Below are 26,097 nucleotides of genomic sequence, written 5' to 3'. Positions count from 1 at the left end.
TCTTCTAAGCAGAAAATACTGATCATATGCTCGTCAAATTTTTTCAGCAGCGCCTAATCTGCTTGCCCTCATCGCGCCTCATCAGAGGAGAATAATCTTCAAGTTTTCATCAACCTCATGTTTTACTCGGATCCCAAAGTGTGTAAACTCTGAAAGTGCCCAATTTTTCCACATTTCAATGGAGATTTTTTCCAAAGAGAATTTTGGGATGACTGATTTAGTCTGTTTCCTTTATCACAGGAAAACTACAGGTTCAAACTTTGCACCAAGGAAGTAGAAAACTCTCTGCCGGCGATGATAAATGTTGGAAAATGTTTGAAAAAATTGAGGTCTTTTGTTGCCAAGGTCACTTTGCATTCCAACGGTTGAGTTTCACAGGCCCAGCTATATTTGACTTTATGGACAACAGCTATCAAAATAATTGGATTTGCACTTGTATACTCCAACCTATACAACTGATTATCCATATTTTTTTCCTACCATTCCCAAAAATACATCTGTAAGTCACTATTCATTCTGACACACCAACTTCTTTCCCTTGCGAAGATGCTGACATTTGTCGAAATTCTTGAGTACAAATCACTCCTGTGATGCACTGCTTGTAAAGAGTTCATTCACAGCGACCATTTGTACAGAAATTATTTATATGAATCCTTCAAGCAGTTAGTCAAGACTTGGATTATTTTTCGAGCAATTTTTCTGTCAATTTTAAAGCATACATTTCCATATGTTGCACTCGCCGGAACAAGATGTTTATGTAAAACATTCAATATATTTTATTGTTTTTTTTTGCTGCAGAACCGGCTTCTGCATGTTCTTCACTGAGCAGAACATTTTTTCTAAATATTTTCACATCGTGTCCTCTAAAGTGTAGTGTACACATGTTAGCACTATTGAAACAGCCCTTTGCGTTCTCAACACTTTGAGGGCTGGAAGCAGGTCCCAAAACAGACTGTGTCCATTTCCCACAAAAATTGTAATATTCAGAAGATAGATCACCTACTGGATTTGACATAACATTTGCCCAATGGCAGAAGCCCTTTTAACGAAAGTTTATTTTTTCGCTTGTTTCGTTACCTGTGGTTGCTGGTGCCCTCACAAAAACGTGACGTTCGGAACTTTCAGGTAATCTGAAAGTTACCCCTTAGCTCTCAGTTTGTTTGATGGGTGTATACGTTTTAACCCTAGACGCCAACGATCACTTCATTTTATTGTTTTTTGTTTATTTATTTTATTTTATTTACTTTATTTATTTATTAATTTAAGAGCTTACCGAGTTATTCGTCTGCTGTAAAATGAACTTGAAAAATTAAGAACGCCATACTTTTGTCTGTCAGTCCTTGTTAGGCGGAGATGGGTGGTAAGTAGATGATTAATTGGGTGAAATAATTCGAGTAATTAGTCAGTTAACTAGTCATTACAGCAAATATGTCGGAGTGCGTTGAACAGACGTAAAAACATGTAATAAGGCCAGCTTGTATTCGAACAGTCGGTCGTGAGACGCACCCCAATCTCGAGGTCCCATTGTGCGCAAAAGTGAGAAATGACTCTGATTATCAAGCAACCATAAGAGATCTTCGTTTATTCCTTGATTGCAAAGTTTGGAGGACTTTGAACTATGAATGTTAGTTTGGTGGTGGAGTACAAGACTGTCGATTCGTTGACCAGAATTGATGACAAAAGTTCTTCATTATACTGCCGATTCCGGCGAATAGACCAACAGCCCCCTGGTTTGATACAACGCACCTAAGCTCCAAGGATCTGAGTGTTTACAAGATTAATAAACGCACTAATAAACAAATAACAAACAAACAATAACAAACTGGCTCAAGAAAAACATATTTATGGAAACTGAGCATTTCCGATCAATAAAGCAAGATAGACTTTTGTTTGCACTACAAGAGACATTTTCTCGAATACACCGTAAAAAAACTGTTTTGCTTCGAATACAAAGGACAAGACTGACATTTGTTTTTTTTCTTTGACCTTTCAAACACAATGCAAATGCCATTCGTTATGAGCCAAGGTTTATTCTCGTTCAAGGACATACGCGCCATTCGGTGTCACCCTACGCCTTTCCGCATGCCAGATGAGTTTCTACCAAACGCATGTTTGACAGTTTTTGGTAAACCGATATTTATCACCGACAGGACCATGCTTTGTTTTTTGGTTGTTCATGTCACGGCTGAGCTAAGCAGGGTTAAACGATGAGAAATTGAAAGCAACCGCATCGATATTCGTAAGCTTTCTTGCTACTTCGGAAAAATTTGGGCGCCTTATCTCGGCTGAGGATATTAAGCAATACGTTTAAATTTTCATGCAGCCTCTTGCTAACGCAACCATGAACGAGTAATTGCTGGCCACACTATAATTCTCGGAACCAAACCAGTACTGTTTACAAAATTTGCAAATTTACAAAAAATTCTCAAGGTGCAATATAACAGGCATCTTAATACATTTGAGCAAGCGCGACATACACAAAAGAGATACCATCAATTGCATCTTTGTGGAAGATTCAAGTAACTAAAGGAGATCGTTCTGAAGAAATGGCATTGGGGTGCTGAAGCTTTTGGGAAAACCACAGTTGTATTTTATGGTGAAAAAATCGTTCAGCTGTAGCTCCCTTTCAGTGCTTAGCTGCTATGCTACACGAAGAAAGCAACAGGCCTGGGATACCGCCAAGTTGCCCAAGCCTAGACAGGGAAGTCAGGAGGTACAAGTCAGGTTCGAACCACAGACTTTCCGGTCAGCAAATTATTAGTCTAACCCTTGAGCGACTCCATCCCTGGCTCATCTGAAAATGAGGCAAGTCTAATTTTAACTTGCTCGATGATTGAAGAAATATTTCAGCAACATCTACAATCTCTGATTTGGTAAACGTTTGCGGTATCAATTGCAACGTATCCAGAATAGAAACCATCTCAATCTGACTTTATACTGCAATGACCGCTTTTATCAGGTGCGATATATATGACTTGTAAAGACTTCGTACGGTTTAACCGTTTTGAAGCCTAAACAGAGCTTACGGAACATCGTAATGCGTTTTACAAAAGACGTGTAAATTTAAGGAACAAAACCTCGGTGAAGATGTGCAGGTTAACTTGTTCCAACTATTGACATTTTTTGCTGTGATCGTTTTGGAGACAGCGAGATGCCCACAATATACGACATGACTTTTGTAAGCTTTGGTCTTTCTGACCCTGTGGAACTTGTCATTGGTTGTCAGAGGCCTCCTGATTTTCCGGCTAACTCTTATGAAATTCTCAAGACTAAATCAGGAAACACATACAGTTTCCGGGCGTTTATTCTGTCTGAACTAAGTTCAACTTTACTAGTACCTCGCCAGACTTGAAGGCTACCCAGCCAGTATCACGCATCCTGGAATAAGATAAAGGATCAATCCGTCAGATTTTTCATTGCACGTTCTAATTAATTCAGTTATAAACAGTGTGACGTTGACATTTTCCTTCTAAAGGAGGGAGGATGTACATACTCGCATTTTGATCTCTGATCTCAGTAGTTTACAACAAAAACTGAAATGTTTGAAATTAGAAGCCAGTTGAATTTAACGGTATCAGAACTATGAGGAAAAAAGACTAGAAGCCGTGAAAACAGAATGTAAATGTTTGGCATTATACTCTCGTTTTGCGGAAAACCCGGAGAGCTCAAAATTATCAGGCGAATGTTTGTTTTTTGTATACATATATTAATTGTTTATAAATAATTGTCGTACAGGTTGCAGTTTTCGGCCATTTATTGATTTTTCTAGACCTGTCTTTAGTATTATCTTGCATTCTATTGATCAACGCGGGCCAAACTTGGACAGGAGATCATACAATCGATTGATAAACAATGGAAGGCGATAAAAGGGCTTACACATCGAGGTAACCCACACGGAAACGTTGTCTAACAAGCTATTAAATATACAAGTATGTCGGTGGGTCGATTTCATGTATCCGTTAGTTTCAGTTGTGTGGATACATTTTGTTTTGCTTGATATTGGTCCGGCAAACCCGATGTCTCCAGGCGGACAGCAAGATTCCTGACTGACATTTACTTCAAGTTGAAAAATCTTGACTTACGGTTTTCGAAGTTTTCAAAAATGATGTCCTAAGCAAGCATCTTTATAGCGTAACTAGAATCCTCTTACCGTGTCTTATACTGATGAGGTCAATTGGGGGGTTTTGGGCGCCTAGCCGAACCGATGTGTCTTATACTGATGAGGTCAACTGTGGGGATTTGGGCGCCTATGCTGAGCCGAAAATTTTGACATAAGAACAAGCTTTCTTCGCTATGCGGTGTTCTACTTACACTATTTCAGGTGAGTCTTAGAATCTTTAGAACCACAATTGAGCTTTAGCGTTCCGCACGTTGTTTGAGCTAGCTGTTCGACTTGCTGCGTGAATAAAGTCTGCATCAGTGACAACTAAAGCCTGATCTCGTTCAACTCTCTATGGGTGCTTCTATTAAAGTGAATGTTGAAAGCCCTCCTATCTATTGGCAAGTTTCTAGTAGCCTCTTTTCGTTGGTTTATGACCGATGTGAGAGTCTGAATGCACAGGAAAATATCAAGATGCTTAACCCAAACCAACCGTCGCCAAATACAACATAATTAGTGCCGATAAATCAAAAGAAAATTTTAGGTAAATATGCAGCCTTTGAGTGTCACATGGAGGGTGACTGGGTGCCGCATATTAATTCGTCGCAGACACCATCCATCATTCGACCGAAGGATAACAAACCAGATTACAAATGCTAGTTACCATGAAACAAAACATTTCGGCTCGTGCAAAAAAGCGGAGTGGAATAAGTTTTTGATTCGGTACCTTGTTGTAGATCAATGGGTGTTAGACACATAATATCGATCGTGATGTGCAGATCAGGTTGGCTTCTGGGGACCTTAGGTTACTGTGGGTGTGACCACAGTTTTTGAATACCTTTTGCGGTGTATTCCATGAGCATGTTGAACGTAGTTTGCGAAGTGTAAATTTTTCACCCAATTCTACCAGCTTTTGCGGTGTTACTTTAGTTGAACTGGACGCGCTTTGTCGTAGTATTTACCTCTTTTCTGTGTACCAGCCCTTCTAGATTGTTACTAATTTTGACAATCATAGAAATTAGTCTTTCAACATCGCACTGATATGATGTAGGAACGGGGAATTCATAAGTTGTTAAAACATGAGCTTGGATATCTTATCACAAGACGTCTGTTTACTACATTGCGCTTTGTGATAAAAAGTCAATTTTCGTTGGCCAGCTGACAACCTATGTTATTCTGATTTCCGGGGGTCAAGTGAGTAAACATTTTGATCTTTCAAACGCACCAATCGCAGGGATCAGTTCAAGAACTTCAAGGTCACGTTTCCAGACTAATTCTCATGGCTGGCGCAAGAAAGATCTCTGTTTCAAATATCCAGTAGAAAGAAGAGAGAACTTGATAGCTTAGTGAAGTATGAAAGAAGTCCGTTATAACCGTACACCTAAAAGACGCTAGCTAACACAAGCGCTTCAAATTTCAAGGTCACCACGAGAGGCTAAGTAAGCTCAACCGCGAAAATCCCCCGAACAGAACGCTACAGTGTTTTTGCGGTAACACTATTTACTTAGTGATGCAGGAATCAGTGAAACCCCTTTGGAACGCATCCATTTATCTTGGTATCACCCAGCTTTCGCTTCAAATACTAAACTATTCGAACTACTGTGTGGTGTCTGTAAGTGATTTTCATTTTTTTCGAGCAATTTTGTGTAGCCGCATTGATCGTTAATGCAATGAACGTTTGATTGCTGACGGGTCTGTAGCAGATCAGGACTTTCGGCTTTAAGGAACCGTCCGATGTGCAATGCAAATTCTCAACAATGGCTGTTCCTGGGATGCATCTGATAGCCTCGTCATTCACAAGGTATCTGGTGAAATCCAACAGTTTCAAGGCCCACATTCTTTGTCTATCTGGCACTTAAAAATCTCCGCTGTATTGTGGCCGAACAAGACCGCGTGAATTCTTTTCAGGTGAATGAATCCAGAACTACTTGGACTGTGGAAACATCCGGGCTGCTTACTTCAAATCGATAGCAAAAATGCTGGGTGGCTCCTAGAGTACAAAGTAAAGATCAAATTCAACGACAAAATGAAAAGCTTGAAGACATTAGGAGAAGAATTCCCGTTTATTTGTCAGACAGTTTGATGCAAGTTCGGTGCAATACGGTAATCGAACTCACGGTAGAGGACCTTTCCTGTGTTGTGCTCGTCATTGTTGTGTTAGATATGGTTGGATAACTAAGGATACCAATTTGGAATGCCGCNATACCAATTTGGAATGCCGAAACACAAGAACTAAAACGCCATTGAAAGCGAAACTTTGCCTGAAAAAATCAGTCAACACAAGTCCCAATTGATAAATGTCGTAGAAGCAGGTGTGGGAATAGATTCAAAAGCAACCACTTTCTCAAGGCCCGAAATTGGTATCATTCACTAGGAATACTACTTTAAAAAGTAGTGCGTGTTCACAGCGGTTAGGTGTTCTTTTATTTTAGTAACCTGAGGGTCAAACATTTGTTGAACCATTGGTTCAAATAAAGCAGTATTTTCATTAAGGAAACCACTTACAAGGTTGCTGAAAACTCTTGGACAACCCACGACCAGTTTCGCCCTTTTTGGACTCATCAGTTAGGCGCCATCCCCGAATTTCCGTCAACCTTATGTTCTACTTGAACCCAAATTGGACTGTTTTCGAGAATATCATGAACGATAGATTTAATTGAGTCTCTCGGGAAAACCAAATTGATGTGCAAATAAGTGTATTTCCCGAAAGCAGTATTTTCTTCACTATGCAATTAAGAAACAAAACCCCGCTCGAAAATCCATCTTACCATAAAATGACCTGTCCGGTACCTGTCGAAATCCTGAACACGTATTTATACACTCTGGTGGATGTCCCAAGATGAGAATAGATTTTAACTTCAAAAGCAGGGACTAAACTGTTCCACCAGTCGCATCACTTGGATAGATTGAAAAAAAGTGTGCGATTGAACGATGGGTGGATATGATGACCTCACATGAAGCATAGAGAGGAAGCATGACGCGCTAGTCTCGAGTTAAGTAATGATTCTTGTGTGAGCGTCAAGTTACTAGCAAATTATAATATTTTTGGCGGTTATGGGGAAGAACCACAACTTCTGGTTCCTAGTTTTCCGATGTACCAACAAGGCTCGTGGTTTTTATCACCAGATTACGGAATTCACGCAAGTTGTATATTTGTCTTCTTGCATGTGGGGACTCGACTGACGGACTCAAAGTTTGCAGAGCAAATTTTGTGGGCTGTTGAGCACTTTACACCATTTTAATCAGGAGTTCCTGTTCTCCAGGAGTGGAGGGGACTAGAAAGAATGGCTAAACTGGAATGGAACAGCCGTGCAGTGCGGATTCGTTTAGACTGGTTTCGAATACTGTCTATATTCCCTTGTACTTTTAAGCCTTAATTGGCCTGTGTTGTATGAACCATTTTCCTGGCAAGTTTCATCAAAAAGTCGAATACTGTCTATATTCCCTTGTACTTTTAAGCCTTAATTGGCCCAAGTTGTATGAACCATTTCCCCGGCAAGTTTCACTCAAAAAGTCGATTAAAAAGTGTTACCACGTGATGTGGATCCCGTGATTCGAGACTGAATGACAACATATTTTAAGCACTAGTTAAACTGCCTTCACCCGCCCGTAGCCGAACGTCTAAATGCTCAAACTACGAATGGTTGATGATTTCGAACAAAAGTGAATTTCTTTTCAAAGTAGAATGATTTTACACAGGACAGAATCTGAATTGAAACTGCGCGAAATACGGTCAGATGCATGTTAGAAAGATACCCTTTAGGCACAATCGTTCGAAGTCCCTATTTTGTTGAAGATATGATTTTGAAGCACACTGATTGCAAAAATTTAGTTTTATTCGCTGAATGTTTGTTTGAACTGTGAGAATCTCCGAGAATTTTCGAAAATGTGGAGTCTTGTCAACAACAATTCACTCAGTGTTTCCTTTTCCGTTGTGGAATCCCAGCAACACTCTTCGTACCAGGTAGCCACCTAAATCATATTCTCAGAGTCATCGGTTTATTCAAACTTTTAAAATTTCGCAAATAAAATTTAGAGCTCTGCAACTTTTATGCTTTTTCCACCCTCCAGTCCCCTTTCAACGTAAGTAAAATCATTCAAAATTCGCACCATTTCTGAACTAGGTCAAGCAAGGTGACTTTATCCACCTTTCCATTTTTAGCTCACATGGATAGTGAATGCCACCGCGTTTAACGGACGCGCATTAGTCATTGACCATCTATCACAGGAGTGGAAATCGCCATTAAAACTATTTTATGGTGATAGCATGCCGTGGTTCTTCCCGTTTTTTCCCACTTCTGTACTGCAGCATGTGTTAATTATTGACGATTGCCGCGGTAAAACAATTTCAGTGACCCAATTTGATGCCATTCTTGTTCCATTTAGGTGACCACTAATTGACATTTGACAGCGCCGCAGATATGCTTAGCACCTAGCCTTGTTCACAGTGAGGGACTGTGGGCCATTTGTTTAACAAAGTGTTTGTGGTATCTTCATAAAGGAAACTACTTGTAAGGCTGCTGAAAACTCTTGGACAGCCCACGACCGTCTTCGACCTTGTTGGCGCTCATCAGGTAGGCGCAGTCCTCAAGTTTCCGGCAATCTTATATTCTGTGATATCGTTTTTACGTGCATCACAGTGCTTTCTGGGTGGAATCTATTACATACTTATCATGATATAATAAACCCATTGGAAAATCTCAATATTTGACTTAGTTTCCTTTTCGCAGGGGGCATACCTGAATCCAGAGCATATTTGGTGATACAACCAGAAAACGAGTACCAGTGAGTCATCTTGCGATGCACGGTATGACGGCCAAACATTGGTCCGCGGCCTAAAATGCGGTAAACCACGTGATACAGCACAGAAGTGCACCGCATATCACAAGGTGTTCAACGTAGTGTAGTGTACCATACTGAAGGGGACGAGATGGCTCAGCGATTAGAGCACATATTTGCTGACCGGAAGTTCCGTCGTTCGAACCCTATCTACGCCTCTCGATTTCTCCTGTCTAGGCCTGAGCAACCGGGCTGTATCCCATCCCTCGTGCTCCTTTTGAGTGGCACGGCAGTTTGGCGTCGAAAGGGTGTTAGAGCTGAATGAACGCTATGCTGAATAGCAAGTATTCCAAAGTGTCAATGTGGTCAGTGAGAAAAAATCGCTCAGCTCTAGTACCCTTTCGGTGCCTAGCTGCCATGCCACACGAATGAGACACGAGGGCTGGGATACTGTCAGGTCACTCAAGCCTTGACAGGGGAAGTCGAGATGCAGAGGTCGGGTTCGAACCACGGACATTCCGGTCAGTAAATTCGCGCTCTAACCGCTTGGTCCATCTCGCCCCTCATCGGTGAGCCCATCAGTAAGCAACAATATTTGGAACGGAGCACCTAACCAGGCTGAAATTGTCAAAAACTCCTTTCTGCATTGGCATTATTGACCTTAATATAGGCCAACAGCTCTAATAACTGTGATGAACAGGGATTTCTCTGTGTAAAGTTAAGTCCCATTGTATTGCGCGAATACAACAGTTTTTTCCCACTTCTGTACTGCAGCATGTGTTAATTATTGACGATTGCCGCGGTAAAACGATTTCAGTGACCCAATTTGATGCCATTCTTGTTCCATTTAGGTGACCACTAATTGACATTTGACAGCGCCGCAGATATGCTTAGCACCTAGCCTTGTTCACAGTGAGGGACTGTGGGCCATTTGTTTAACAAAGTGTTTGTGGTATCTTCATAAAGGAAACTACTTGTAAGGCTGCTGAAAACTCTTGGACAGCCCACGACCGTCTTCGACCTTGTTGGCGCTCATCAGGTAGGCGCAGTCCCCGAGTATCCGGCAACCTTATATTCTGTGATATCGTTTTTACATGCATTACAGTGCTTTCTGGGTGGAATCTATTACATACTTATCATGATATAATAAACCCATTGGAAAATCTCAATATTTGACTTAGTGTCCTTTTCGCAGGGGGCATACCTGAATCCAGAGCATATTTGGTGATACAACCAGAAAACGAGTACCAGTGAGTCATCTTGCGATGCACGGTATGACGGCCAAACATTGGTCCGCGGCCTAAAATGCGGTAAACCACGTGATACAGCACAGAAGTGCACCGCATATCACAAGGTGTTCAACGTAGTGTAGTGTACCATACTGAAGGGGACGAGATGGCTCAGCGATTAGAGCACATATTTGCTGACCGGAAGTTCCGTCGTTCGAACCCTATCTACCCCTCTCTATTTCTCCCGTCTAGGCCTGAGCAACCGGGCTGTATCCCATCCCTCGTGCTCCTTTTGAGTGGCACGGCAGTTTGGCGTCGAAAGGGTGTTAGAGCTGAATGAACGCTATGCTGAATAGCAAGTATTCCAAAGTGTCAATGTGGTCAGTGAGAAAAAATCGCTCAGCTCTAGTACCCTTTCGGTGCCTAGCTGCCATGCCACACGAATGAGACACGAGGGCTGGGATACTGTCAGGTCACTCAAGCCTTGGCAGGGGAAGTCGAGATGCAGAGGTCGGGTTCGAACCACGGACATTCCGGTCAGTAAATTCGCGCTCTAACCGCTTGGTCCATCTCGCCCCTCATCGGTGAGCCCATCAGTAAGCAACAATATTTGGAACGGAGCACCTAACCAGGCTGAAATTGTCAAAAACTCCTTTCTGCATTGGCATTATTGACCTTAATATAGGCCAACAGCTCTAATAACTGTGATGAACAGGGATTTCTCTGTGTAAAGTTAAGTCCCATTGTATTGCGCGAATACAACAGTGATACAAGCAAAGCCTTGAGAGAATAAACCGTTGAATTAGAAAGCTTCTCTATGTTGATTTGTTTTTCTCTGATAAGCGTCATCAAGTAGCTGGAACATATTGTGAAAATCAACGTTTGGTGGAACTCAGCTGCTGATGGGAAATTTCGAAGCGTAAATTTGGAAGGACTATCACATGGTCCGTCTATTTATTTGCCTCGTTTATTGTTTTATTTTTTATTATTTGTTTATTAGGACAGTCAAATATTTTAAAGAACATTAATTTTGGACGCGTTGTGGGATATACTTCCAATTATCATCGATTAGTTTGTAGTCTGTCAACAAAGCCCAGCGCTATTATGTTAACAATTAGTAATTGGGACAGAAACTTCTGGGAGCGAAATACTTAATACGTCTATTCAATTAGCATTATAATCATTGTAATGGGATTGCATTGTTAGCGAATACACCTTCGATCGAGTAGTAAAACCGAACTACTTAGAATGTACAGCACTGCAAAACTTATAGAAAAAATCCCTTGAAATGATATTATTTCTGGAATTTTCCCTAGGCGCTAACCGTCGAACAAATTGTGGATCTTTTGCGAGTCATATTTATTGAGTTGGAGGGAATGAGCATTTTGATCAAGAGAAAAAGTTCTGTCCTTTTTTGTGTTATCCAGTAAAAATACTGGGCGTTGGCTGAAAGGTTTTAGCATATTTTCCTCTGCTTATTTGCTCATCGTTTATGTGTAACACGATAAATCAATAAGAAAATATGTGTTAACCCGCGATTATTTTCCAAGATCCCTTGTATGCACTGGCTGTATGCATAGTGGGCCCAAAGTTGGGTAGTTTAAACGCAACTACTTTGTGCACAATGAGAAGAACATCACCGAACTCATTAATATTTTTTAATGCACAGTGGGCAATAACTCATTAAATAATTTGTGAGGACAGCCTTTGCTAGGATGAAAGGTTAGAAATATGCACAAGTTTCAAACAGGCTAAAACCTGCATATTTACTACTATTACCCAATAAACAGCGACTATTTTTTAACTCCACGATTGTGCAAACTCACTTTCAGAGGGCGATGAACTTTTTCAGTGACCAGGCAGCACAGGTATGTGGGATTAGTACACAAAGAGTTGTGAGCAGGTTAGAATTCCACAATCCGAATCACAAAATATCACTGTGTATGTGAACATTTTCCACGAAAAGAGAGGAATCACACAACTAATGTGATTACCATGATTCTCTCGGTACACACCACTTGTTGCTAGATAATATTCCAAACTGTTGAGGGTCGCTACTGTTCCCAGGTGCATGATCGTCTGTCCCTGTGCACGCCCGCATGAGTGTAGGTGGTTGGTTGAGGCGGTAAGTAGGCAGTTGGGCAAAAAAACACGGTTTCGCTTGAACAGTGGCACAGTGGACAAAGGGAGTAAGTAGGTTTGTCGCAGAGACGTCAGTCAGTCATTATCCATGGCAAGATGAATTGTGATTGGTTTAAAAATAACCCAAACATTTTTGTGGTCCACTGTTCGCATGTGTAGCCCCGGCTAGTGTCATTTGGCCTGCCTGTTTGTGTAAACACATGCGGACCTCAGCTGACAGTGTCGTTTCCTTCAAACGCTGTACCCCATTGTGTCTGTAATAGGCTTCAAAGCGATAACGGCAAAAGTGATAAACAAAAACGTGTTAGATCATTAATTTATTTCGCACTGACTCATCGGGTTTTTCAGAATAAGAGTTTTTGAAAATCATTTCCCATCTTTTGCAATTTCGAATTTTATAAATTGAATATAAAATTCATTTGAGCTGAATGGACAAATTGTAATACTTCAGATACTACGCGGCACGTTCAAAAATTCTGTGGATCCAGTTTGGCTGAGGAGCGTTCATGCAGCTCAATTCCTGGAAAAATCACGCCAATTAGGATGACGATACCCGCCTTATTTCAGTTCAAACAGAAATGAAAGATCATCACAATATTTCTGCTTCTGGAAGTTTTGGGAAAAACAGAAAACGAGAACAATAAATATGTGTGTTGATGCAGTCGTCTAGTTTTCCGCAAACACTAGCTTGGTTCACAAACATGTCTTTTCACAACTTACAGTAATTTAGGAGCAAGTAAAATATAAGTTTAAAGAAACATCAGAGGCTGTGCTGAGGGGACAGGAATTGGTGACGAGGCTGCCAGCAAATTTACGACTGGCGGTTGTCTTGAGATAACTACATAAGATATTTCCCCGGACAAGACACTCTCTCCATTATGGCAACGTGTTTCAAAAGCATCGTGGATTTCAGCATCTGCTCTGGAAATCTATCATCGATGATTCTACTTCAGCAACTGGCACCCAAGATGTTTCTTTTCAAATGAAAAACTACCTTTATGGATCGAATCAAACCCCAGCGCTTTCATTGCTCCTGTCTATGTCTGGCTATCTAGAGGTATTGGTGATTGATCCGTGCATTCTGAGTATTGACTTCAATTTAGCATGTCATATGAGAGGAAATGGTATTACTCTAAGACGTTTACAAGGTGAAATATAATCCTCAAAACAACGGGAATGCGTTCTTCAACACTAGTGTCATCCTTACAAAATTATTCAGAGTTGTTCAGTACAAAGCTCATGATAACTCAGGGGTTAGCGCTAGAGTTCTGGGATTTCAGCACCTGCTCTGGAAATCTATCATCGATGATTCTACTTCAGCAACTGGCACCCAAGATGTTTCTTTTCAAATGAAAAACTACCTTTATGCATTTCGTTACGTGTTTTTTGTCAGATAGCATTCTGAGTATTGACTTCAATTTAGCATGTCATATGAGAGGAAATGGTATTACTCTAAGACGTTTACAAGGTGAAATATAATCCTCAAAACAACGGGAATGCGTTCTTCAACACTAGTGTCATCCTTACAAAATTATTCAGAGTTGTTCAGTACAAAGCTCATGATAACTCAGGGGTTAGCGCTGAGAGTTCTGGATCGAATCAAATCCCAGCGCTTTCACTGCTCCTGTGTATGTCTGGCTATCTAGGGGTATTGGTGATTGATCCGTTGGTTGTTGATCTGCTCACCGAGCTTGGCAATTGGCTTGCAAATGTTTCATCCCCAGTCGAGGAGACATCGTCAATGCGCAGTTGAGTGGGTGCTTCCTCCGTGCCTAGCTGCGTTTATGTAGTTTTTGAAGGGTATCTAATATCCTGTCATGTGATTGGCTAGTTGGTATATACCTTCTGTTGCATTATTGTAGGAAAGACCGTGATTTTTTCCGCGTCGTGGTCTGTATGTCTCTTATTCCACTGATTTGTTGGAATTTGTTGTTGATTTGTTGTTGTTGTGTTTGTCTCAATTTCCGCACTGGCTTTTCGCACTTGTGATTGGCCGGGTGGCCGTTGACCTGTTCCAAGACGCTGATACTGGAGTTGCAACTGTTCCGCCATCAGTTGAGAAGGCACCAAGAATCTTCTGGTTTATATAGTACCAAGACAATATTCAATACCTTTCGGTTCGACCGGCTATCTGATATTTACATTTCTCGTAAATCTGTTGGCCGGTTGGCACTCCGCTCTGCAGTGCGATCTACATTTCCTGCATAGAATTCAGTCCGTTTCTTGAATTGATTCTTTCTTGATCTACCGTCTCTCATTCTCATTGGGCCGCTTTAAATTTTTGTTACATGGTGATCTGTCGTCCTTAAATTTGATTGGTTGGTTTGGCAACATTTGGTCGTCAAAGTTTTCCGTCGCCAGTGTAATTGGTCTGTTACCAAATTTTATCGTTGTTTAATCTTCTTCATTCTGACTAACCGGGTACGACTCTCTGTCTACTTGTGCTTTCTGTCTGAGGCTAATCCTTATGCTAGGAAGACGTTTTGTTTGTGACTGGTTTGTTTGTGTATATATGCACTTTTCTACATTTTGTTTATGCAAATGAGATTTTTGGCTGGTTGGTTTATAATAGTGGTTTTGTGATAGTGGTTGCCCGACAAAGGACTGTCCTCGATCAAAACATGCTGATGTAATGCCAGACGGCAAAACCCTCATGGGCCAGCGTTCTCGCATAACGGCGTATTTTTCAAGAATGCTGCATTCAGTGAGGTAGAATTCAATGTCATTACCTGTGGAGTTCAATTCATCGAGCAATAAAGACATGGCTTGGTTCTACAAAATAGTATATGCAACCGTTTTTTCAGACACCTCAATCCTTTTCTCGCGGGTAACTTCTGACCGACCCCTATAGCCTCCGAGATTGGTTGTTTAAATGGGTCCACCAGCGTTAGGGCGTATTACATTCAGTGAACTCCCACAAGATCACATCGCGTTTATTTTCTACCTGAGAAAAAAGTGTCCTTTTGAGCAACGGATAATGAAGGAACCATTCACGACAAACGAAGGTAAAAGGAACATTATTAAGGCACCCGTTTATTTTGAGTAGTGGGAGTATCCTCATTATTCACCAGTGTTTCCACTATTTCATTGTAAACACAAAATTATATTTTAAACTGGTTTTAGAAAACAATAACTATGCACTTTTAAATTAAAATAACTAACTTTCATTTCTGAAGAACTTATAAAGGACTTTACATTGTTTTTTCCATTTTAAACGAATGTTGCACAGTTTAATTATCCCCGGGGGTTTTTTCGACTTAAAATGAAATTTCTATCCGCTTCGTAAGTGCAGAAGCAAACTTGGAAAATTGCATATTACTTAAAATATGAGCGACGTGCCAAGTCCAACTTAGGCGTCCTTACATTGAATATCTAAACAAGAATTAAGCACTAATTTTTTTAAAAAATAAATTCACTTCTGACGTCATACGAAGTTTTAGGATATTTTGTAGTATTCTGCCGGCTCAAAACGGGGGAATTCGTGGCTTAATTACATTCAACGATTAGGAGTAGTGTGAATATTAGATAGGGTTGAATAATTCTTCAGTCCTAATGTAGATATTCGACTGACGTTCCACAGGAGAGAACAAGTGATGGACTTGAGTTTCCCTGTTGTCAGATCTTATCAGCGCGTGGATATGCCGCCCCCATATACCAGTGAACACCGGACGTTTGCCTAAAATATCACGCGTAACAAGGTGCACCTATGGCTGAGGGGAGAGATGGTCGAAGTGGTTAGAGCGCGAATTTACTGACCGGAAGGTCCGTGGTTCGAATCCGACCTCCGCCATTCGACTTACCCTGTCTAGGCTTGGGCGACCTGGCAGTATCCCAGCCCTCGTGCTTCCCTCTGGTGGCATGGCAGTTAGGCACTGGAAGGGTGCTACAGCTGAACTCTCATTTACTCTTCGGCTGGGGGAATCGTTCCCTCAGTGCCTCTAAAGACAACTCAGCGATTACTTTGCTTGAGTCGACCGATTAATCTATACGTTTGGATTACTCACCTGAATAGTGCTTTGATCGCTTGAATGCTATGAGGTGTTGACTACTGATAAGTTCTAGTAGTACTTCCCATTTTTTGCCAGAGTAGGATAGGAGGAAGATAATCTGAACCAGAGCTCTGAAAATTAGTCGTTTGTGTTCTTGTAACCCTTTCCTGGGGTTTTGTATATGCGATGTCCAGTATGTGAGACAAAACAGCGAAATTTGTCAGTAGTTTATAAATACTAGGTTCTTTTGTAATGTCTGTAATAGTCTGTTGAAATCCTGTCTAACTGCATTGCTGGTCTACCGTACAACCTACTTTTAAACTACCAGTTGAACTACACAATGAGTTGAACAAGGCTAGCGTGTTCTTTTGTTGTTTTCCTCCTTGCTTCCACCGCAATATGTTGATTAAAACATATTTGAATAGAATTACCAATGTGATAGGAAGTGAGCAAACAAAATATCATATTTACTTCATGAGAATGAAATAGTAATATATTTTTGCGAGAAACTAGAATTTGCGTTTTCAAAATTGACAACGCTAGTGACTATAGAGAGCAGTCTGAAAATACGGCAGTAAGAGTCATGATTGCCACAGTCGGTAAGTTTGAACGGAGCGATCCAGAGTGAACTCAAAAAACAAAGAATCACAATTGGAGGCAAAATGTCAGCTACATATGGACCGCTGAGAAGAACGTGATTGAAGCAGCGATCTGAGACACCAAAAAGAGTTCTGTGTTGTTTAGTGCAAGGTCGGTCAATGCATTGCGAATGCAAAGGTTGTTAAACGCAGTGTTCTTTCACTCTCTCGTCAGTGTCAACCGTGGTTCAAAAAAGCCCAGCTCTTTCTTGTTTTTTAAAGAGAAACATTAGACCGACATTTTGAAATCGATCTACTATCGAAGATATGTCAATCAAACACTTCTCATGGCCAAAGACATGCACAAATGCTCGTTAGTGCATTCAACGCATGAAACGTGTTCACTAAAACCCTGCCGAAACTGAAAGAAGCTTATGACTGCCTACCATTTCCGGCTATCTTGATTGCATTAATGGCTGTCGCGTCTGTCAATCGTGGCGTCTGTAGAAAACGTACAGCATATGTTTAAATATATGGTGGTATATGTCAGCATACGTTTCACTTTTTGGAATACAAACTAATCTTGGCAGCAATGCTGCTCACGTAATATTTCTAAACCAGATGACATCGTCAATCGATTCGAACGCCTCTGACGACCTTGAAACAAAAACAGTACTTGGCCCAGAGAAAACTCTAAACAGGGAGTTAAACCTGGCAAGTGTGGTTGTGACTCTACATAGAGATTGACTCTAAAGACGGGGAAATTGCCATAGCAACGCCGAGACCAGCAGTGGCTCCAGGGTGGACAGACAATCAAACAAACTTTCCCGACCATAATCAGGGGACCATCAGGACCAAGTCACACTGTGTAAACTAATTTGTATGTACTTGGGGAGCACGTTAAATTGGAAGAATCAACAGGTATCTCAGCATTTAAAAGGAATAACTCTGATTTCTTTGGGTCCCAAATTATCCTCTGCAACGGTCGATATAATTCGATTTTGCGGAATAACCCATCCGATCCATAATTATGAGGCAGACATTGTGCTCAAAGCAACTAGAAACTTGTCGGAATACACTAAGTTGCATTCTAGTTCGCTCATAACACGAAACCTCCCTGACATCCAGCTGAATATCTCGCTTATGATGCTTGAATGCAACCGAATATGCTGCATGAGGCGCAGCCTCATGTTTCAGTTGGCACGATATTCGAGATATCGCGATGCAGAGTATAGACGTACTGCACTGAGAAGGTCGAAACCGGTCATGGGCTGTCAATAAGTTTTTAGCAAAATTATGACTGGGATTACGTCTACACAGTTTTATTATTCCTTCTAAATGGAAATAAATTTCCTAAGGGGAACTACTCACAAGGTTGCTGAAGACTCTCCGACATCCCACGAACGGTTTCGCCCTTCCAGTTCGGGCTCATCAGGTAGGCGTGCAGTCCTTGAGTTTCCGTCAACCTTATGTTCTACTTGAACCCAAACTGGACTATCTTCGAGAAATACACTCATTTGCAAATCAGTTTGGTTTTCACGAGAGGCCCAATTGAATCTCTCGTTTATGATATTTGACAACTGAATTTGTGGAACACAGGCCGCCTCGTGTTTCAGTTGGCACGATATTTGAGATATCACAGAAAATTTCCATAAAGGAAACTACTCACAAGGTTGCTGAAAATTCTTGGGCAGCCCACAACCGGTTTCGCTTTTCTTGACCCAAATTTCTGACTAGTATTACCTCTACACAACAATATTTGTTTCCTTTGCTTTTAGAGTCTACTGCTGACCAGGAAGTACAAAAAACTTGCATCGTCTGGCCTCCGAATCCCGACGGTACGGTTAGATATACTAAAGGAAAATAACGTTTATATTATGGTATGTGGCACTATTTTTTGGTGGGGGGGGGAATTATCTTAAAAACAATTTATCTGACGCTAATCAGCAATTGCCTTGTTTTTCACGTTCTTTGCAGATTTCTGGCTGCTGGATGAACCTCTCAGAAGCACCAAACGAAGAGCAGTGACACCCAGGATCTGAAGTTTCCACAGCATCAAGTTGGCAGTATTGTTCCGTCGTTCGATGGGCAGTGTGAATGGGGCAACCGTTCATTTGTCATCAGGTCATACAACAAACAAATACTTGTTTCGGCGTGAGCATTTGCATAAATGAAATCGCTTGTGGTGACTTCGTATCAAACAGGAGCACTTAGGATGTTATGATGCCGTGCTAGTGTCTGATCTTACCATTCATTGGCGATCTATATAAGTAGCTCTTTTCCGTTTTCGCTAGATCGACTAAAACTTCGCTGTAGTGCACGTATTTGCCAGAACGAAATGACTATTGTAAAGCTCCGATATCTGTGTCCACATCATCTTGGTTTCCAATGTCCTGCTCACGTCCTGGTGCGATAATTACTACCTGACCGGAAGTTACCAATCGCCTTCAACACCACTTGACTAAGAAGTCCGGAGAGGCGGTCACTTTGTTGCCTCCCAAACCAATCGCGGACAAAATAGCCTCGCCACCATGTGCGCTTGTCGGAAGAGAATGATGAAACCACGATGACCGTGGCTGGTGGAATGGTGATAACACACTCCAGACTAACAAGCTGAAAAGTAGAAATCGATCGAGGTCAATAACTTGGTGTTATGGACTAACCAGAACAATTTCGCTTGGATAAGGTTGGAGGGAGATTATACCTGCCCCATATTCGTTAACATTCTGTCTGATATTTGACAGCTAAATTCGGAAAAAAGTCGTCGTATCAAATAACCCACAGACAAATTTACCGTTAGGTGTATAGTGGAACACAAAGTTCATCCATCGATCTGCTTATTTAAATGACTTCCCGCTGTTCGACTGANAGCAGCAAAGTGTGCCGTTTCTCATCCGAACGAACCTTTCGGGCACCAGACATGCTTCATTGATCGGATATGCCGTTGCTTCTACAGATCAGGCAATTCACGAGGAAACAAAAAGAATGTCGTTGCGCGAACGGGGATCATTGTGTTGGTGTCAAACGTCAAAACGCGCGAAACATAAACTTGGGCGGTTCGAAACTTTTTTACATGTTGGAACAGTGTAGTGTGCATTGATGTACACCAAAAGAACAGAAGCAGTTTTGGAATAGTTTGACGAAATTTATTTATTTATCCACTAAAACACAGTCCACGAGGGACATTCTTGTTTTTTTTCTGGTTGCCACTGATTTTCATCGATTTCACGACATGTAGAAAGTTGCTATTTTTACACAGCGACCCCGGACAGTTTGACATTTCCCGTTTTAGTATCAATGAAAAACGTAAAAAAAAGTTCAAGGACAAATAAAATAAAAATTTACACTTATGGTTGAAAAATAGTTTCCCTTATTTGACATGATGATAACAATATATCCGAAAAAATTGAGGTTGTGAGCTGTGTTCAGCTTCTACGTTGTTGTAGCTTGGTGGATAATTCTTTGTACATAAATTTTCAATGGATGTTTTGCCAGCCCAATCACTGCGAATTCGGGGGCCGATTTCAACTAGAGGGGAGAAAACAGCTGATTCTTGTTTTGCGGATTACGTCAAAGGAAGTATAAAAACTGTCCAACTGTTTTGTATGTCAGAAAAACCAATGCAGAGCGATTACGGCCGATTTTGTGAGGAAAAACGACAGAAAAAAACGGTCATTTCACTAGTAAAGTGATAACCCGGAAACAGGTGAGAAACTTGGCGTTGGCCAGTTGATACCTTCGCGAGAAACCGGAAAAATCAGCTTTCAGGCCAGTTGGGATTGGATAGACCAGCTGATACAGTCAAAATGTCCGACCTGTTGTGTCACCTGTTTATAAACTGGTGAAGGATCACATCATATTACCTATGGACACGTGGTGTAGTACTCAGTAGGCTTACTGCAGCCGTATGAGAAAATACTTTGATGGCAGAGAAGAAGAGTAACTGACAAAGTGAGATTGCTTTAATGGTTTATGAGTAGTAGATGTTTGGCTAGAAGGACTCTGGTGTTTTCCGTCAAAATCCGGCTCCGTATTTTGAGGACATTACCCAATCAGATGCGTGGTCTGCCATTTTAAAGCCGGAAGTTCTATCAGCTTACCCAATTCAAGTTGCTCTGGAGTTACACACAAATCAGGCTGAATTCATTTGTTTGGTCCTGTTTGACGGAGTCTGGCTGGGAGCATGTAGCTCTGTTAATTTAGTACGCCCACTAGGCACTGTGTTTCCATCCCCTTTGTGCTATCTTCCTTGAAAGCAACCTCCTTATGGTTTGGCTTCTTAGATTCAGGTTGCTGCTCACAGGACCAACTCGTTCTTTAGTGCGAATCCTAGTGAATTACGAATAGCTTTTTGAGCATTTTTAATCAATCAACATAGCAGTCTCGTGAAAAAATCCTACACGCTCTGATAAACAGTGCCGTCACCAATTTCCACCAGCTATCGACGCAGTAATTGGTTTGCTTTTCGGGTGAGCCGACAAACACGTATCTTGTCTCAGGCTGTTATGCACGCAGCGCCGACAATAAGCCAATTTATGAATAAAGCTCACTCAATAATTCCCTATTATCATCATGAAAAGAGCAGCTATGAATGGCCCCTTGTCAACTATTTGTGGAAACATTAGCGACGTGTGGATAAAACGCCAAATTGTTTAAAAAATTATGTCCAATATCAGATGCCTTGTTTTGAGTCAAATAAAATCATGCGTGCTAGTAGAAATTTTGATCTGACAATCGATAATAATAGGTCATTTCAAAGTAAGCTCAAGCTGGTACGTGGTTAGGTCTTAAGAATTCCAGCTTGCAGTAAATTAACTATCACACTAGTGTGGTTTTCTAGAGACTTACCACAATCTCCAGGAAACTGTTCGCTTCTCTGTTTTACAAAGTGCTCTCTCAAATCGAATGGCAGCAGCTAATTATTCGATCTAAAAGTAGAATAATAGTTTGAACAAATTTGCCGACGTCCCACGCGCTTAGATGCACTTTTCTCCTATCCTCGTGGATGAGGCTGCTTGATCCGCGTTCTCCAAATTACAGGTTGTTGCGAGATTGAAATCCAACTGCTAGCAGCTTAGGGAGGAATTGCCTCTCCAGTCACGAACAGGACTGTGCCAAGTTTCCCACCACTTACATCAGTAAACCTGGTTCTTGTGTGGCAGATTTCCATTGAAAATTGCTCTTCTTCCGTAATTCAGACCAAATAATTCTAGTTCGTTTGAAAATTGTGTCAAATTTCGCCAACAGAACACACTGCGAAAAGTGGAAACGGCAGATGCATGTTATCTCCTTGCGTCACTAGTTCGTTTGAAAATTGTGTCAAATTTCGCCAACAGAACACACTGCGAAAAGTGGAAACGGCAGATGCTATCTATCTCCTTGCGTCACTTGACTTGCACGTCCCACACCAAGATTCTAAGACAGTTTCATAAACGTTTACGTGGTTTTACTGAGCCAATTATCTGGCATTCACATCATCACCACTTGTGGGATAGTCCGAGATTGGTGAGGAGAAGCTCTGAGGATCTCTAATTGAAAATCAGACAAAGTGAAGTTCCGTTCTCATGTTTTATTATCACTAGTACCCGTGACTGCTCATGAATTATTCGACCGCCCTCTCTTCATTTTACCAGAAATGAAGTTTTTTGTAGACCGCAACTCATAGATGAAACCTTCTACCCCTGCTACTAAAATGTTCTCTTTAGAGCTCATCCTTGAAACAGCAAACTACTGGTCTGCTAACGTCAACACTGCGGCTTCTGTGATATACATATACTCTAACTAAACGTCGAAGATTTCGCACGCTTGTGTGCCAACCAATCATGTCTCACCAAGTTTTGCGGTTTCTATATTGATGCTTACCATCATATGCCTGTCAGCGTGCTCGAAAGCACACACGTGCTTCGCGGGTCTTCGAGAGTGCATCTTGTCCCCAATAACAACCGGTCGTACGACGCAGCAAGAGGTAACTGTAATCGTAGCCGTTGTTCAATCCGTAGGTAAATTTTCTGTACACAACATGATGAGTCTAGGCATACTTCAGGACGAACAATAGGGCCCCTCACTGATTCGACACCCTTTGAGCAGACAAGTATATGGAGACAAAGACCGCTAACTGGCCAAACATGACATCGCTTTTCAGGGACCAGTGAAGATTAGTTTGGCCGTTAGTCTGCACATTATATTGTTCACGATGATTGATCCATGTGCCGCGAAAGGACCCGCAGTCAGAAATTTCACCTTTCATGTTTCCCTAAACACTCCACTTGGCGGCTTAATTCTTCCAAAAAATTACTTCATTCTAAGACATCCCAAAACAAAGATGTAATGGAGATGTGTTTGAATAGGTGGGCATGTACAGAATGTCTCATAATAAACGCAAAAAATAATGTTCATGTTAAAACTTCAACACTCAATTAAAACATTTATTATTTTGTACGTGAAAAGCATTATAGATATTTACTGTGAACAAACTGACATTACAAAAGATGTTGAAAAAACCGCTTCTTTCTTCTGTAACAAGTTGGAGGCGGTATGAGATGTGAGACACAGCATGTTTGACTTCTTCAAGTGTCACTCATGCACACTCCTATTCAATTCTTGCTCTTAACTCCACCAAATTCTTCTGTTTATTTTCATGATATACGCAAGCCTTGATTATTCCCCAAAACCAATAATCCAGAGGTGTGAGATCGGGTGACCATGCGGGCCAAAAGTTTGGGAATCCACGAGCAATGACTCTCTCATCACAAAAATTGCTCTTTGAGGTAAGTTCTCACTTGGTTTGAATAGTGAGGTGGAGCGCCATCTTGTTGAAAGACGCTCGATGACTTCTTGTGCTGGCGCGGGGAATGCCGGTCAACTGAGGCACCTGAGTTATTAACAAAGATGTCGTGGTGCTCTGGGACTGAAGTTGCTTGACGGCATTTTGTACAATGGGCGCTCTTTCATCACTCAGAGACTTCCTCTCTGCTAGGAAAATCGAATACAGATCCAGTGGACTCAAATTTCTCAATCAAGCGTGTATTGGTCGACACAAAGAAAGAATCTATGATGAGACCATGTTTGGTTTTGTAACCTCGAAGTGCAGCGGTGGTGCTTTCTTAAGGGAATAATAGAGTTTCACAATTTCAATGTGCGTACTAACATCCATCGTAAACAAAAAATGCCAACATTCGCACAAAAAAATTTCCTCTGCGTGGTTACTAATAATCAAAAATTACGTTTACCCAATTAAATTTTGCGTTTATTATGAAACATTCTGTATATTGCGGCATCTATTTATCTTACATATCTCGCAATTACTCAGCAATCCTTCCTGCACTACTGCATCAGCTGAAAGTAGATTGACCTTGAAGTGACGCATCAGTCGGCCTATTGTACAACACGTGATTCCAGTGGAATGGGCAGCATTCCATAGGCTTAGACAAATCACCATTCTCTGATCCTTCGACATGCTTCGAAGTATGCCGTATAGAATTAATCAATATCACAACATTTACGTGCATCTCATGGCGTGTACATACATTAAAGCTCGACTTGAATCAACGTCCAACCAGAAAGCAGTCTACCCTAACTGATTACAGCATCGCAGCAAATTCAAAAGCACGAAAATGTGAATACCTGGTTTAAGGGCACTCGGAACTAGTGACCTTGCATGCAAAAACATAGCTAAGCCATTTTATGTTGTTTTCTACAATATTACTATATTCACCACAGTTTGTATATTCACAAAAATAAGTCTTGCAACAATTGATGCCATTTAGCAACTGGCATCCACAATCTGTGGTGAGAGTTGAAAGCCGTCACTAAGTTCATCCATTTTTGACTAACGCATTTCTCTCAGTCCATATTAAGTGACTGACCTCNCGTGTAGGCTGTAAAAGATCCAAAAGAGAGCTAGTAATATGACAAAGTTTTATCGAAATATTGTGCTAAAATCAACTCCCATTGTTTTACTGAAAAGACTTCAAACTTTTGCCCCCAGAAATTCTTCAAAATCATATTCCTTTTTGGTAGACCAACCCGAAGCAGAATGTGCTTTTATATGTTGAAATCGGTTCCTCACGTGTTCCCAAGTGAGGTTTAAATACCCTAGTGAAGGTTTCCCATGCAAGTAATTGATTGCTTTTGCTGGAGGGGCATTGCATTTGATCACGTTGCCCACATCTGTCGACCCAACCACAATACACAATGTCGGGGCTCAAACTTTACTAGTAAAGCTCAAAATAATGGTTACGAATAGCTGATATGCAAGTCAAATTTGCCAGTAAAAAAAACGATCAGACCACTGGACGCTTGCACGCAGTAGGTGAAACAGAAACGGTTCGCACTGAGGCAAACATGGTGCTGCACGAAATATCTTGGTGCCAATATGAACCAAAGAAATAAGACCGACGGCTTGAGGTGCGCAATTCTAAAAATGATGGCATAATGGTGTGTGTAGTCGTCAAAAACTTGTTTATCCGGAGTGAAAAGCAGCACTCTAAATGTATGTTTACTCAGGGAAAGTTTTTTTTCAGTTTGAAGTGAACTTTGGACACTGGGCTGACTGCCAAAAGTTGTCTTCTTTTAGTGTGATTCAGTGGACATTGCATGAGTGGGATACAAAAAGTAACTGCTTCTCTGAACATAGAAGAGAAACTAGTTCCACAGAAGCTACTTGGTTGACTCAGCAACTCACGGATACTTGAAACTGTTCCTGTTCCCTGTTTACATATCCACTCACTGACGCATTTAGTCCCACAAATGATGGCTTCACATAGGTGACACAAGGATACTTACTTTGGACACAATACTCGGTTGCTTCTAATCAAGGTCAGATGGCGTTGGAGCCAGCTAGAAGGTTTTCCTGAAAACGTACACTGTTCCCACTGATCTCCTATCAAGAATTGTTTTCAAACGCTATGTTTAAAGATGGAATATACCATCTACAGTTTTCAACAGCTCACAGTCAATTTTTTTCAACTTCGATTTCATCAAGCAAGTGAAGTCCACGAGTTTTGTCAAACTTACGTTCTACTTGACCACCAAATTGTACGCAACTGGCGAAAAACACCATTTCCGAATAAGCTTTAAGATGTGGTGAGAGTTGCTTGAATCTTCTTTTAATGCCAGTCTAACTTGAGCCTTGTGTGCTACTAAGATGTCTTTATGGACAACCTCATGCATCTCGGTTTCCAGACCCAACGGAATTAAGTTTTGTTCTGGAACAATACGACGCGATATAGAATATATGACAAAGCAACCGACAAAAAAAAAACAATTTTACGTAGGGCGGA

The 26,097-nt window shown here is 41.1% G+C and overlaps 1 protein-coding gene across 1 annotated transcript; it reads left to right on the top strand.

Annotated features, from left to right (window-relative positions):
* Positions 1-10,550: 10,550 nt before the first annotated feature.
* T265_06333 (hypothetical protein) lies at positions 10,551-16,191 on the top strand (the record flags this gene model as incomplete). Its single annotated transcript, XM_009171566.1, has 2 exons — positions 10,551-10,643; positions 16,012-16,191. 2 exons carry the CDS (start codon positions 10,551-10,553, stop codon positions 16,189-16,191), a joined length of 273 nt encoding a protein of 90 aa, XP_009169830.1.
* Between the last annotated feature and the right edge of the window lie 9,906 nt (positions 16,192-26,097).

Source organism: Opisthorchis viverrini (genome assembly GCF_000715545.1).
Source record: "Opisthorchis viverrini unplaced genomic scaffold opera_v5_125, whole genome shotgun sequence".
Lineage (NCBI taxonomy): Eukaryota > Metazoa > Platyhelminthes > Trematoda > Opisthorchiida > Opisthorchiidae > Opisthorchis > Opisthorchis viverrini.
The sequence above is the reverse complement of the archived record's forward strand: the minus strand, read 5'-3'. Positions and strand labels throughout refer to the sequence as shown.